The sequence below is a fragment of the Centropristis striata genome, chromosome 19 (genome assembly GCF_030273125.1).
Source record: "Centropristis striata isolate RG_2023a ecotype Rhode Island chromosome 19, C.striata_1.0, whole genome shotgun sequence".
In the NCBI taxonomy this organism is placed as follows: domain Eukaryota; kingdom Metazoa; phylum Chordata; class Actinopteri; order Perciformes; family Serranidae; genus Centropristis; species Centropristis striata.
In genome coordinates, this window is record NC_081535.1 from 19,117,778 (window position 1) to 19,131,424 (window position 13,647).

Sequence of the window (13,647 nt, forward strand, 5' to 3'; positions counted from 1 at the left end):
TTTTTTATCTTGACTTAATATCTGATATCTAACATGCTGTTAATTTCCCTTTAGTTAACCTTGGGAAATAGGGCATTTGTGCTGCATTCATGTGCTGACTTAATAATCTGAAAAAGAAGCTCTTAGAGTGTCCTTCGTTTTCCTTATGCTATCTTTCTAGGAAACATCTTGAAACATATGCCGCTGCATTTAAAATATATAATTAACATATAAAAACAGATTTACTTCTATAGATATCTACTGTAGTTATGTAGATAATTTGCCTTACGGGTAAACTATATGAGTTCCTTATATTTTATGGCTCAACTGATTTGTTTCCTTTTAAAGCGGTTTCTGGCATTTGCATGAAAACAAAGAGCAGTGTGTTGTTTAAACGCAGTAGGTCACTTGTGCTACATTCATTGTGGTGTAGGAAGAATCAGTTTCCTGCTTATATTTCATCACTGATCCGTTTCCTTTGCTCTTTGTTGGCAAACACTGGAAACACCTATCAATGTGTTGTTGAAACACTTTAAGTAATACAATACAATTACGACAAAGTGTAACCTGAAAACAGTTTCTGCACCCTTTTTTTTACTTCAGATGAAAATAAATATTAAAAATCACCCATTGTCCATTGTGCTGTGCAGCAGTACACTTCCTTTTAAATGTCTTACCGCTGGCAGCTACTGTATGTAGCAACAAAAGTGGGCTTCGCCTACAACATTTTTCCTGGGAGAAACACAGCATCCTCTGTGTTTTTGAATAACAAAACCAGAGTGCGTCTTTCTCCAGGGAACTGTCTTTGGCATCGCTGTTCTGTTTTCAAGGTTTGACAGCTGCCTGTTAACCGTCTGAAAAGCGTTGCTATTTTAGTCTGAGCTAAAGTCAGGACTCAGGCATAGTAGAGAATATAATTGAAAAAATGTTGCATCAGTGAGGAGAAAATAAAGTTTTAGGGGAAATGGAGCATCTCTTACTTGGAGATGTGACTGTATAATAAAAAATGTGTAAAAATAAATGGGTTTTGACTTGATCAGAGGAGTGTGTGACTCAGATAAATGTGTGCTGTATGTTTCTGTTGTACCGTCACATTCTCCTGTTATGGCGTCTCTATAGGTGTTAGAGGAGCAGACGGTCAGACATGCCCCATTGTGCAGAGTGGCCTCAGCATCCGTACAGGCTTCACAGTCATTGTTGTTGGGGCCGTCACACAAAGCGCAGTCAGGGTGGCAATGCAAACACTCCCCTTGGTCTCTGTCCTCAAAGAACCTCTCAGGACAGTCAACCAAACACAGCCCCTCATGGAGAAAGTGATACTCCTCGCACCCTGCACAAAGAACAGCTTTTAGCACTGCATGGTAGAACAATTTAGCACAAGTAAGTGAAACTATACTAAGCACCCTAAAGTCTCAGGAATGTAGGAATGTAGGAGAGGAATGTAAGAGGAAGAAAAGTCCTCTGACTGGCATGGATTTCACTTCCTTTCAAGAAGTGACAAGACATGAATGAAAAATAGAATTGAGACAGATGAGTCAAATGTTGTGCGTTATGACAAGCACACTCTTGTACACAGTTCTTGGAGAAAAAACAAACATTTCTGACATTCAGCGAGTGGAGAACAAGACTGAGTTACAGCAAGTTGTCAGCAGGATAACATGTTCGGAATAACAATGCTGGTGATGATCAGCATGTGTGATGTTAATGCTCGTTCCCCAATTATGATGGGAATTAGTTTGCAGGCATTTGGTTTTAATCCAAAGTAGTGGACAAGTGTTGATAGCTCTGCAGGTCAGAGAAAATGTATAGCACTGTGCAAGGACTAAACTACAGAGAGATAAAAGCACATTCTGGATGAGACAAAAGAGGCTGTATAACAGCTGAATCTGTCCTGTTCCTCATTGTGTTTCAGTACCTGTGCACTGGCCGAGCGGGTTGCACTCCTGGCAGGCTGAGGGACAGTGTTGGCACTCCCTGTCCCGGAGCGTGTGCTCTGGAGGACACTCCTCCACACACTGGTGCTTGTGTAGAAGGAGAGGTTCTTCACAGCTGAGGCAGTGGGTGGCGTTCTTCTCACAGGACGCACAGCCTGCTGCACAGCTACGACACACCTGGCCCGCAGGATAACCCCTGAGAGGAGCCACATAGACATCAGCAGACTCATTATGCATGTCTACTTTTGCACTTGCATCCTCGTCGGGTTCAATTGAACCAGGCTGCATAATGGACACGAATTAGATCAACAAACAGATACTGAGATAAGTCTGAAAAAGTGACTTTTATGTGATGTTGTCTCCTTTTTTACGCTTATTGGTTCTACCTATTTATTGCATTTTTGTGCTTATGTATTATTTTCTGATAAATCTTGTTTCAATTGTCTTCTGTTCGCTCTGCTTTTGCATTTTTGTCTCTTTGTATAAATTTCACCCTAATTTTGTCTTGCTTCTGTTCGGCCGCACTAATTAGACCTCTGTTGTTACATTATTATTATTATTTTCATAATGGCAAGTATAAACATTGTTGTAGAGTCTCTTAATGAATTGATTATTTTTTTCATGTAATATGTGTCAAGCTTGACTGCATATATTTTTATTTTTATACCATGTGAAAAACATTTAATATGGGGTACTGAATGTGCGTGCTGCTGCTGGGGTAAACAAGAGAAGTGACATTTTGCTCTGCTCTTTGCTTCAGTCTAAAGAGGACAACTAATCATCCATCCAAACAATCATGTAGTACTTAGTGTTAAGAAGGGAATTTGTAGCTGGTAGCAAAAAAAAAAAAACGTCATCTCTGTGCTAATGGAGCTTCAAGAACCTCTTCAGTGAGGACAAGATATTCCCTCAAACTCAAGGACATCTAGTTGGAACATCAAATCAGGGCCAGCAATTACAACTCCTGACCTTTTAGTTTTGGGTCTTCAGAGAGCAAACATCTGGCCTACGTCAAAAGATGTGATTTAAACTGTTTTGGAGTCCCCACAGTGTTTCCAAATGGAGAATAATCAATTTCCAGATAGGGCAGGAGCACACTCATGTCCCAGTATGTAAACAGAATGTAAATTGTAAAGCACATTTACATTTATAATTATAGGACTGACCCCTGACCTGACACACTGCTGGACACACTGTCCGCGCTGCAGGAATAACGGAGCTCTGCGAGTGCTCTGACAGCGGATGCAGTGCTTAGAGTCCACACACTGCAAACAGCCTGAAGGGCAGGCCTCACACACACTGCTCAGCCGGCTGGCAAAGAAACCCCCCGGACACTTTGACACACATGTTTGCTGCGTGGTCAGAAACCGCCCTGCAGAAAGAAGAAAGAGTAAACATCATCACAGCGCTGCAAAATAACCGTATATGCTGTGATGCAACCATGAAGACATGAAAGTGCTGCTGCAGATCTGAAAGATGCCAAACACGTAAATATGACTGACAGACCTATTCCACATTTTGTACACTGGTTCTTTTCCTCTCCAGAGCAGGTCTCACAAGTCGGGTGGCATTCCTCACACTCTCCATCATCTGGAGGGCAAAGAACATCGTCAATTAAATTTTGATGCCATACTATACTATGCCCCCTCCCCCATTTTTGAATAACATACATATATGACTTTTTTTGTGATTTTGAATGACATACTATACTATGACTTTTTATGCCAATTTGAACAACATACTTTACAGAGGGTGACAAAAACTGCTGAGGACACCACCAGGATGAAGCTGCTGTCTCCACCCAGCAGTGCGACATGAGGGCCAAACTGATTTTCAGGGACCCCAATCACCCCAGCCACAAACTGTTCTGTCTGCTTTTCTCAACTTCTGCACTATATATTTTTAATATATTTATTTCTGATATTCCCTTTTCTTATGTGGGTGATTTTACTAAAGGAATGATTTCACAAACACTTTTGGACCTATATATATATATATATATATATATATATATATATAGTTAAAAGCACTCATAAAATCATCTGGCACTTCCATAGAAGCCCAATTGCATCCTGTAACATTTCAAACAAGGTTTGAAGCTTTAATCTGAGCTTTTGTAGTTGCTGAGATTAAAAGTTTAAGAATAACTTTACTTCTGTGTGTTCATTTTCAACCTTTGTATAAACCTATGTACTTTTCTCAGAGTTACTTTAGTTCCTATAATTAAGATGTCTTGCCTCGCACTAATTACCATATGTTGTTTTAATGTCTGTCCAACTAAATCTTGGGGGGAACTAAATGTTCAGCATATACAATCAATTATTTCAAAGTCTGTATCAGGCCGACGTTCAGTACCTCTGCCTGTTTGCAGTACTTAAGTTGGTACGAGGTTCAGGGACGATGGCACACAGACCAATTACCCTCCAAGATTTATTTTCTGCCCCTGAGAAAGTGCCCAAATCCCTGATTCATTATAAGCAGACAGTTGGATTAGTGGAATACATAAGTATTAGTCTCACCGCCGCGAAAGGTCTTAATGGGACAGACCTCATGGTCGGACACACACTCTCCGTTTTCCAGCATCTTCCCGTCCTCACACGACAGACAGTCATCGACCGCCGGCCCGTCACATGTCACGCAGTCCAAGTGACACTCCTCACAGACGTTGGTGTCTTCATCGGCATAAAAACCATCGGAACACACTGAAACACAACTCCCCTCTGGGAAGAAAAGTTTCTCTGTTTATTTTTAAATGAATATTGCTTGTAACACACTCAGCTGGGCAAGTTCTGGGCATTATTAGGTACTTGACTTTACTTTAAGGGAAACCCAAAAATGTCAAAATCCAGTTTTAACACCCTTAATAGACAGATGATATCGAACATTTCAGACAAACTTGGAATCACAGCCATCTTTTTCTAGTTTTATTATTTTGGCTATAGTTACTTGTCGCTTTGGAAGTTAAATATTTGAAAATGTGTGGAAATTATGACGCACTGCCAGACATAAAATTACAAATGAGTTAAAGTTAAAAGTTCAAGTTAAATTAAAATGAGTTTGATCCGCTGTCACATTTAAATGCTGCTTCAGTTCTAATTCAATAAATCAACCTTTATTTTAACTCAGTAATACACTGAGGTAGAGGCCTCGGTTACAACATACATGGCAGAGTAAAATATATAAGATGCTAGGCATGAAGAAACACATATCAGAAAGCAAAAGAGTGAAAACTATAATAAGCCAAATTAGTAAATTGATAAAATATTAAGAATAAATAAAGCACACATTAAAAAAGAGCAACAAAGCATTTTAAAGGGGGGAAAAGGCTGTAAAAAATGTTTACTCAAGTACAAATTTGAGGTATTTGACTTTTTCTAAAAAAGTATATGGAGTATTTCCATGTTCTGCTCCTTTATACTTAGGACACTACATCTTAGATGGTTCTGTTCTTATTTTAACTCCACTACATACCTTGACAGTTATAATGACCAGTTAGTTTATTTTACATACAAAACATGTAGTTATATGATAAAATATGATGAACAACCCAACATTATATATAATTAAATACCAACTACAACACTAAATTCTACTTACACATTAATGCATCAGAAAAATGCAACTTTTGCAAAAATTGCCAAAATGTCAACCCCATGCTTTATGTTTTTTTTTTTTACCAAATGACAGCATGGACTTCTCTACAGTGTTCCTCAAGGTCTTGGTGTGGTATTTTGGAGGAATTTTAACCATTTTTAGTAAATTCTTGAGTGGTAAAAAACCTGGTGGCAACTCCAAAATTGCTGCAACAACTTATGAGACACAACTGCCTTCATATACTTCCATCATAGTGTGCTGAGGCCCTTTTGCTCTCTAAACTTTCAAAAATTTAACAGGTGCCTGAGTGTTTATTACAGATTTATGATGAGAACAAGTTGAAACAGTGCTGAGCTGCATCTCAAATACATTTTTAAGTTCCTGTTTTTATGTGGCATCTACTGGTGACCTGCTGGTGGGTCTCTAAGGGTTAACTAAAGGATCTGAATAGTATAATGCTGCATGTCTTGACCGAGTGGGGCAGTTCTACCTGATAAGAAGAGGTCGGTCTCACACCAGTAACATTCATCTTCATCACAGCTCACACAGTTGTCGTCACATGGAACGCAGGTCATCTCCTCGTCCATGCTGTACGTCTTAGCCGGGCAGTTTCTATAGCAGCCATCCTGAAAACTGATAAAGCAACAGTCTATACCTGCAGATTTACCACACACACACACACACACACACACACACACACACACACCACACTCCACTCTCACAGCAAAAAGGGCCCTTTTCATTCTATTATGGCAGTGAACTAAAAGGCAGAGCGAGTGCAGAGAGGCGAGATCACACATGGCGACAGCGAGGCACACAGCCTTACTTGTAAAAGCCCTCAGTGCAGGAAAGGCAATGCCTGGGGTTATCTGTTGAAAGCAGACAAAAAACTCAGCTCTCCTCTTAAACAGGAACTACCAGGAGAAACCCTTGAACATGGTCGGCAACACACTGAGGAGGAGAGCTCATCTGGCGGCGTTCATTTCGCGAAAAAAGTTATTATGGCTACTGGGCCGTGACTTACACAAGACACACTTCCTGCAGCCCTCCTCACAGGCCATGCACTCGTCGTAATCTGGATCCTCCACCTCCCCTGGGGAAAAGAGAGAGTGTGAAAGAAAGACGCAGGGTGAGAGAGCGAAGGGACAGGTGTGAGACGATGCTTTTCAAGGTCATCTTTGACACTGTGTAGACAGAACCAGCTCATAAATAACGCTGTGACCTTGTTTACCTTCTCCACACTCCAGCTTCGCACACACTCCATCAGAGACGTAGTAGGAGGAGTTACAAATGAGGCAGTGTGTGGGGCTCGTGCAGAGCCGGCAGTGGTCTGAGCAGGGCTCGCAGCTCCTCTCCTTGGTGTGGAAGAAGGCCTCGGGACAGGAATCCACACACAGGCCTTTATACAGGTAACGCTCCAGTCCAAACTTATCTGGAGGACAAATCATAGTGTGGAGAAATATGATGTTAAACTTCCTGGCTGTGAATACGTCTGGTTTTCCACAGCCAGATCTATTGGATTTCAAAGAAACTACATTCACTATTGAGCTATATAGAAAATAAATAATCTACCAAGCAAGTCTAGTTCTTATATATACTCTAGTCAATATGGTTGCCGTTAGGGATGCACAATATGGATTTTTTTTTAGCCAATACTGATAAGAGAATTTCAAGAAGTTCACAACATGCAGTTTATAGACACCTGAAGGGAAGAAATGCTAAGATGTTGTGAGAAAAGATGAAATTAATTTTAAATAGCTCTGACTGAAACATGTTCAACCTCATTTTAAGGAACAGTTCTGACTCTTCAAATGTTAATAAACATTTTTTCCTGGTCTGGTACATAAAACCGCTTACTTTGGCCTTTATATAATAATTATTTGATATATATTCAATATACTCTGACATGTCTTCGACCACTGAACCCAAAATCGTGATTTAACAGCCCCTGCTGTTTCACTGTGTACGTCATCATATGCCAATTTGTTAGACATAACCAAAACATAATTCAATACATAGTGACCATACATGCATGTGACTCATAAAAACACCTGAAGAACAAGTACAAGGTTTCCTGTTCCCCAACAAATGAACATGATCAACAATATAAAGAATTATAGACAGAAGACAGTGGCCGTATTTCCGTCAAAGTCTAAGCGAATTTTGAAGCAAATTTTTTGAAATGTAACATTAAAGAAAATGCAAATTTGGGTCGTTTTCATAGACTGGTTTAGAGTGAATAAACAAAGCTGTATAAATGTACTTTGGTCAGAAGATGGCAGTATAATGTATTGCTGTAGGCTAATCCATCTCTAAACAGGAGAAGAAGTAGAGATTGCACGAAAGAGGAAAAACAACAACAAAAAAGAGCTTGATAATCAGACAACTTTGGCTACCCAAAAGACAAAATGGAGAGAAGTCTTCAGGAATTGGATCCATGTATGCAATTCATAATTGTTCTTTCATGTCAGCTCGGAAACAGCTGATCAGTCAGGTGAGTTAAATGTTCGCTACATCAGAACTAATTCAGAAAAAGTGTTCCTGTTTAGCACATTTACTATTTTTTCCCAAAAAAGGCAAAAACCACCCCAAGCTAGCAAAAGTGTTATTGAATTTTTGTGTTTCAAACAATCTTTTCTCATGCAAATCTTCAGAATGTTCAGAGAAAGCTGTAGATGCAAACACGACAAGTGATAAATTGTAAGGCATTCTCTCTCCCCAACACACACAGTGCATATAGGCTCTAACACACAGCGTGATTTACTTATTCAGTCCTTACCAGTGTCGCAGCTGGTACAGTTGGCAGGTCCTGCATCCACACAGGTGGCACAGGTGTGGTCACACAGGTGACAGCGGCCTTCTGACTGGTACTTGCCCTTTGCACACTCAACCACGCAGAGGCCCTCGTCCAGAGCCCTGCAGCCCACAACAACAACAACAACATAATCATCATAGCCACTTTTTCTGCTGCAAAATCAACAGATATGAATCATGTTGATGCAAATGAGCTGAAGTCATTTACATCCCAGCATGCGACATATGGCAGAGTTACACAGACGAAGCTGAGCGTGTTGACACAGAGAGCAGAGGGAGATGGTTGGTTAAACTTAGAGGAAATGAGAGATTTTTAGACACTGATGCCGATTACTTAAAAGTCCCACCATTTCTTATGTACAATTGAGCTGCTAATGTTTATATATATATATATATATATATATATATATATATATATATATATAAGCTTCACTCCCAGCAAACAATAAAGTTTCTGTTCTCTGTTGGTGTTTTTTAAGTTGTCTGAGTTTCCCTTTTATATTACCTTAGGTTTTCTTGTAGGTTTTTAAAGTGCTTAAAAAATATTTAAATAGTTATTATTATTCCTTTTATTATTTCCTTCATTTCTACTGTTGTCATTTCTATTATCATTATTTCTTTTATTACATCAACATTACTGTTTTTGTACCTGCAGTGTTCATTGGTTACACTTTCTAATTATGTAGAAAGCAACAGACCATAAATGCCTTGTTTTATGCTTTATTCATATTTAATCCAATTAGTCTGCCATTTGTAAAAACATTACGTATTAATTGTTTAGTCCATGAACTGTTAAAAAACATGCCCATCACAACTTTCCAGAGCCCAAGGTGGCATCTTAAAATATCTTATTTTATTTTGTACTATTTTTGTTTGAAATCTACTGAAATGATGAATCAATTATTACAATAGTTGCCAATTATTTTCTCTCACTTGTGTCATCAATTAAGTGACAGCTTCTTTTCAGCTCGTCATTATTTTCTTAAACCAGAGAAGACTTTGATTAAAGCTAATTAAAGACTGGAGAAGGTTTTAATAACTTACCCAGATTATTTTAATTTATGCAGATTTGGTCAGCATCTTACTGGCTTTAATTGCAGGGAAACTAAAACATCTGTGAAACAGTATCATCTATCACTTCACACCATGGTGAAGCACCATTTTTTTCTCAGAGAAACAGTGAGATGTATTAATTTCCCCTCTGACCCTGAATCTAAAAAGTCAAGATCAACTCACCGTGAAGAAACACAGCTGATGCAGTCTTCTGTTTGCGGCCCTGTGCACTTCAAACACGTTGCATCACACGCGTGGCACTTCTCGTTACTGTCCTGGTACTCTCCTGATAGACATGCAGCAAGAGAACGAAGCTGACTCAGAGATGAATAACCATCTGAGGCATATATACCAAAGGATGCAAGATACATATACAGCACACCAAACAGCTGACTTATGGTTGATTTATATAACTCAGAGAGAAGAGCGATAATAAGAATACATATCATGTTAATACACACATGCTGGATATATAGATAGAAAATGTCTATTAAAAAAAATGAATATAATGTGAAAACCTAAGCCTAAGGAAATAACTGTATTTCTGAGGATAAACACACAATGTTTCTGTCTCTCAAACAAAAAACTTGTGGTGGGATTGTGAAGTAGCGTGGCATCATGGGCGTTGTTGTCTTTATTACTGTTGCAATCATTGTGGTCAGCTTTGCCTAGTTAGGATTCCTTCAAAATTCAGTGTTCAGAATTTTTTTACCAGGAGCTGAATTTTCCGCAAAGGTCTCCTCCTTTCAAAAACAAATGCACCAGGTGATTAAAACCAGTAAAATCATTGAAAAAAGCTGTTTCACTTTAAAAATCAGTGTTTCCTTGATGTTGTTCGGTGGACAACAAATGTCCCAGAGCGTCTGTAAGCCGAGCGGCTGCTAACTTTTGCTGTGATACCTTAAGATCCTAACATCCGGAGACTAAAATCCTTCTTCTGGTTAAAATATATGGGTGTAAAAATGACAATATTAAAAGTGTATCATAACAACCTGGCTTAAAAGTGGATAAAAAGTCAATTTATGGCAGAAAACCACAATGCTTACATGGATATGACATCATTGACAGACAACCAAATGAATGCATCACATTTTTACCTTGACTAGAATTATATGTTCTCTGTGTTTGTTGGAAACATTTGTGATTATGTAAGTGCACAAATCAACAAAAAAAAATATAATGTAGAAGAAATAAGAGCTAAATGTGTTAAAGCTGCTTTTGTTTATCTAGCAGCAGTGAGCCGACACGTGGCAGAGGAAGAAGATGGCTGACTGACCGTCTGTGCACACAGTGTTAACAACACACGCTCCCTCCTGCAGGCTGTGACCGCTGGAACAGCTGCTGCAGCCCCCCCGGCTCGGACCCACACAGGTGAGACAGCTGGCGTCACACCTGAGGAGGAGAGCACAGAGACTTAACACATGCGCACACAAAACACACTGACCATCAAAAAAAACAAAAAACAAAACATCCATACAACTACAAACAGCATGAAAACGAGCACAAACACACGCACACACGGGAGCCAACCACCAGAATAAGGCCTGCCATCAGCAGATAAACAAACCACCCACACCTGAACACACACCAGTGAGCTCACCTCCTACATATCCTGTGCCCATCAGCTATCTCTGGGTTTGGCTCTGTGGCGTAGAAGCCAGCACTGCAGGAGGACACACACCTCCACTCCTCCGTCATGTAGCCTTCGGCGCAACGGTTGCATGCTGCAGCACCTGAACCTGATGTCACATGATGCAGAAACAAATAGATAAAAGACACAGAAGACTGCTATAAACCAGTCCATGTTTCAATGGCATTAAAGAGGTTTTAATACAGCTCATGACCTTTGACCTGTGCTCTCACCTGCACAGGTAGCGCAGGCCTCGTCACATTGCATGCATTTGCCTTCCTGTTTGTCATGGTAGAATCTGGCGGCGCAGCTCCGCTGGCACCGATTCCCCTGCAGACTGCAGAGGGCGGAGAGAGCATGTGGCACCGTGACACACACAACCAATCATGTGACACCGTGAAGATGACTCATTGCCTTTTAGACTGTAGACTCAGTTTTCCAACCCACAGCACACCACCACAAGTACTTGATGATCTGAGTCAGTGAACACAGTATTCCGGAAACTTCTAACTCAACAATATGTTGAATTTGACAAGGATGTTTTGTTTTCTTGTCATGATACTGCAAAATGGAAATGTAGATGCATTTTTCCTTTTTTTAGCTGGGTGAAAAGGGAGGGATTACACATTCGTTTGCATACAGAGTTGAAAAGCTTTTTTTCTGACTGATATGATGCTGCAGAGGGTGTGTGCACGGGGAGAATCAGTATTCTCAGCGGCTGGAAGAGAAGGAGCAGTGTTTACAGAGCAGTTAATTTAAGCATCATCTGAGAATTTGTCTCACCTTGTGTCTGGTTTGCATTCTGTGCAGATGCTGTAGGAGGTGCACTTCAAGCAATTTTCACTGCACTTTCTGCACATATTTGCATCTGTGGGGAAATCAATACAATACACATGGAATACACATCACAGTGATTAATCAGTCTTACTCACACACCCCCCAACTGCAGTTACATCAACTGACTATTCATTAGTGGGCTCATATGCAGCTGTTTCCAAGCAGCTCTTCAGAAAGCCATGGATCCTTAAAGGTTCACTTGGGAATGTTCTGTGTTTTTGAGTGCAATTATAAAACATGTCACAAAAACAATTCATGAAAGCATGTTTTAAGGGATGGATTGGATTTTCTGAAGTGAGACTGTCTGAAGTACTCTTCTATAGTTTGTGTATTACCTTCAGAAGTGGTTGGGCATGCTCCCAGTTTGGAGAAGCAGGCAGGAGTACCAGGGGGAACTGAAGCTGTTATCTGTGCTGTCGTCAAAGCCTCCAGACTCCTCTGACTAAAACTGTATATTACATTGAGGAACATGAGAGTCGCTGGTCTACCTGTGCCTCGATCAGCTAGCTTGTTTGTGTTACTGTCTGACTTTGGTGTCTTAAAGGGTTTGTTTGGATTTGCCAATGTCACACAATCACACAAACCAACCAACCAATTGGGGCAGCGGCAGACCAGCAACTCTGGTTTTCTGCAATGTAAAATTACTGCTTTTGTCAGTGGAGTCTGGTGGCTTTGAAGAGAGCATAGAACAGATTCAGTTGCCCTGATGGAAACTATAATGGGGCTGTCTGATGGCAAGGTAATAATAACTAGAAAATTTCCTCTGGGGAAATTTTGAAAGGGCCACGGGGGCTACTGCCGGTGTGTGTACACTATGATGAGATTCTTCAGAGATTTAAAACTATGCCCTTCAACCTCAAAGTGTGTGTGTGTGTGTGTGTGTGTGTGTGTGTGAGAGAGAGAGAGAAACATGTATGTGGAGGAGTGTGCGCGCATACGCGCGCATTTGTGTGTGTGTGTGTGTGTGTGTGTGTGTAGCGAAAATCGCATAAAGTTACCTGTGTGTGTAATTAAAATCACAAAGTTACCTGTGTGTGCGTGTTTGAAGCAGGTGTATGCATGTGTGAGGAGTGTGTGCACTTACGCGCATGTGTGTGTGTGTGTGTGTATCTGTAACTGTAATCACATCAAAGATCAAAGGCAATCAAATCAAAGCAATCAACTGAATTAACTGACACCACCTGTTAAAGTTCAGAAAGAGTGACAGCAGCCAGAGGTGGACTGGAATTTCTGGCCTCGAACAGAAAGCATTTTTGGCAAAACCATAATACCTATCATTGATTCGACTTCACTTTGAGCGTCCTGAGTTCTTCCTGAACGTCTACATATGTTTTTATTTCAGAAAAATGAAAAAATAGCTTTGTTGGAGCGATCTAAAAAAACATTTCCATATCCCTTTTTCAAATATCTCCCTGCGTTTTTAATATGGGACCCAATGAGGCTGTTGGTGGTGTTGGTGCCGCATCTGTGCGTCGTACGCCCAAACTATAACTCTGACAGCTTTACCAGAGGATTGTGAGTGAGAAGACAAATTTTCCTACGTTTCTATGTATAAATTATTTCTGTAGAGGGAAATTTGCGGCCTGGAGCGCAGTTTTAAAATTAATTTTTTGACAGTTTTACCTCTCCCTCTACACTCTGAGCGATGACATCACACACTCTGACACGAACATTCCGTGCAATACACACCCATTATAATCTCAGAATTTCTCCAAAAATTATCATGGTCATTGAACAGGGATTGATAAAAAACTATATGACCTATCGAAACGTGGATTAATACACCGATACACAAGACTTGTGTCT

The 13,647-nt window shown here is 40.2% G+C and overlaps 1 protein-coding gene across 1 annotated transcript in view; it reads right to left on the bottom strand.

Moving 5' to 3' along the window:
- pcsk5a (proprotein convertase subtilisin/kexin type 5a) overlaps window positions 1-13,647 on the bottom strand; it is a 36,380-nt gene that overhangs the window by 8,352 nt on the left and 14,381 nt on the right. The window contains exons 17-31 of the mRNA XM_059358692.1: window positions 11,788-11,872; window positions 11,238-11,341; window positions 10,975-11,113; window positions 10,651-10,766; window positions 9,558-9,660; window positions 8,287-8,423; window positions 6,739-6,939; window positions 6,532-6,600; window positions 6,334-6,376; window positions 5,998-6,140; window positions 4,433-4,633; window positions 3,420-3,503; window positions 3,087-3,285; window positions 1,895-2,109; window positions 1,067-1,309 (exon numbers count right to left, since the gene is read on the bottom strand). Coding sequence (XP_059214675.1) covers window positions 1,067-1,309; window positions 1,895-2,109; window positions 3,087-3,285; window positions 3,420-3,503; window positions 4,433-4,633; window positions 5,998-6,140; window positions 6,334-6,376; window positions 6,532-6,600; window positions 6,739-6,939; window positions 8,287-8,423; window positions 9,558-9,660; window positions 10,651-10,766; window positions 10,975-11,113; window positions 11,238-11,341; window positions 11,788-11,872 — 2,082 coding nt within the window. The remainder of the gene's footprint in view (window positions 1-1,066; window positions 1,310-1,894; window positions 2,110-3,086; window positions 3,286-3,419; window positions 3,504-4,432; window positions 4,634-5,997; window positions 6,141-6,333; window positions 6,377-6,531; window positions 6,601-6,738; window positions 6,940-8,286; window positions 8,424-9,557; window positions 9,661-10,650; window positions 10,767-10,974; window positions 11,114-11,237; window positions 11,342-11,787; window positions 11,873-13,647) is intronic.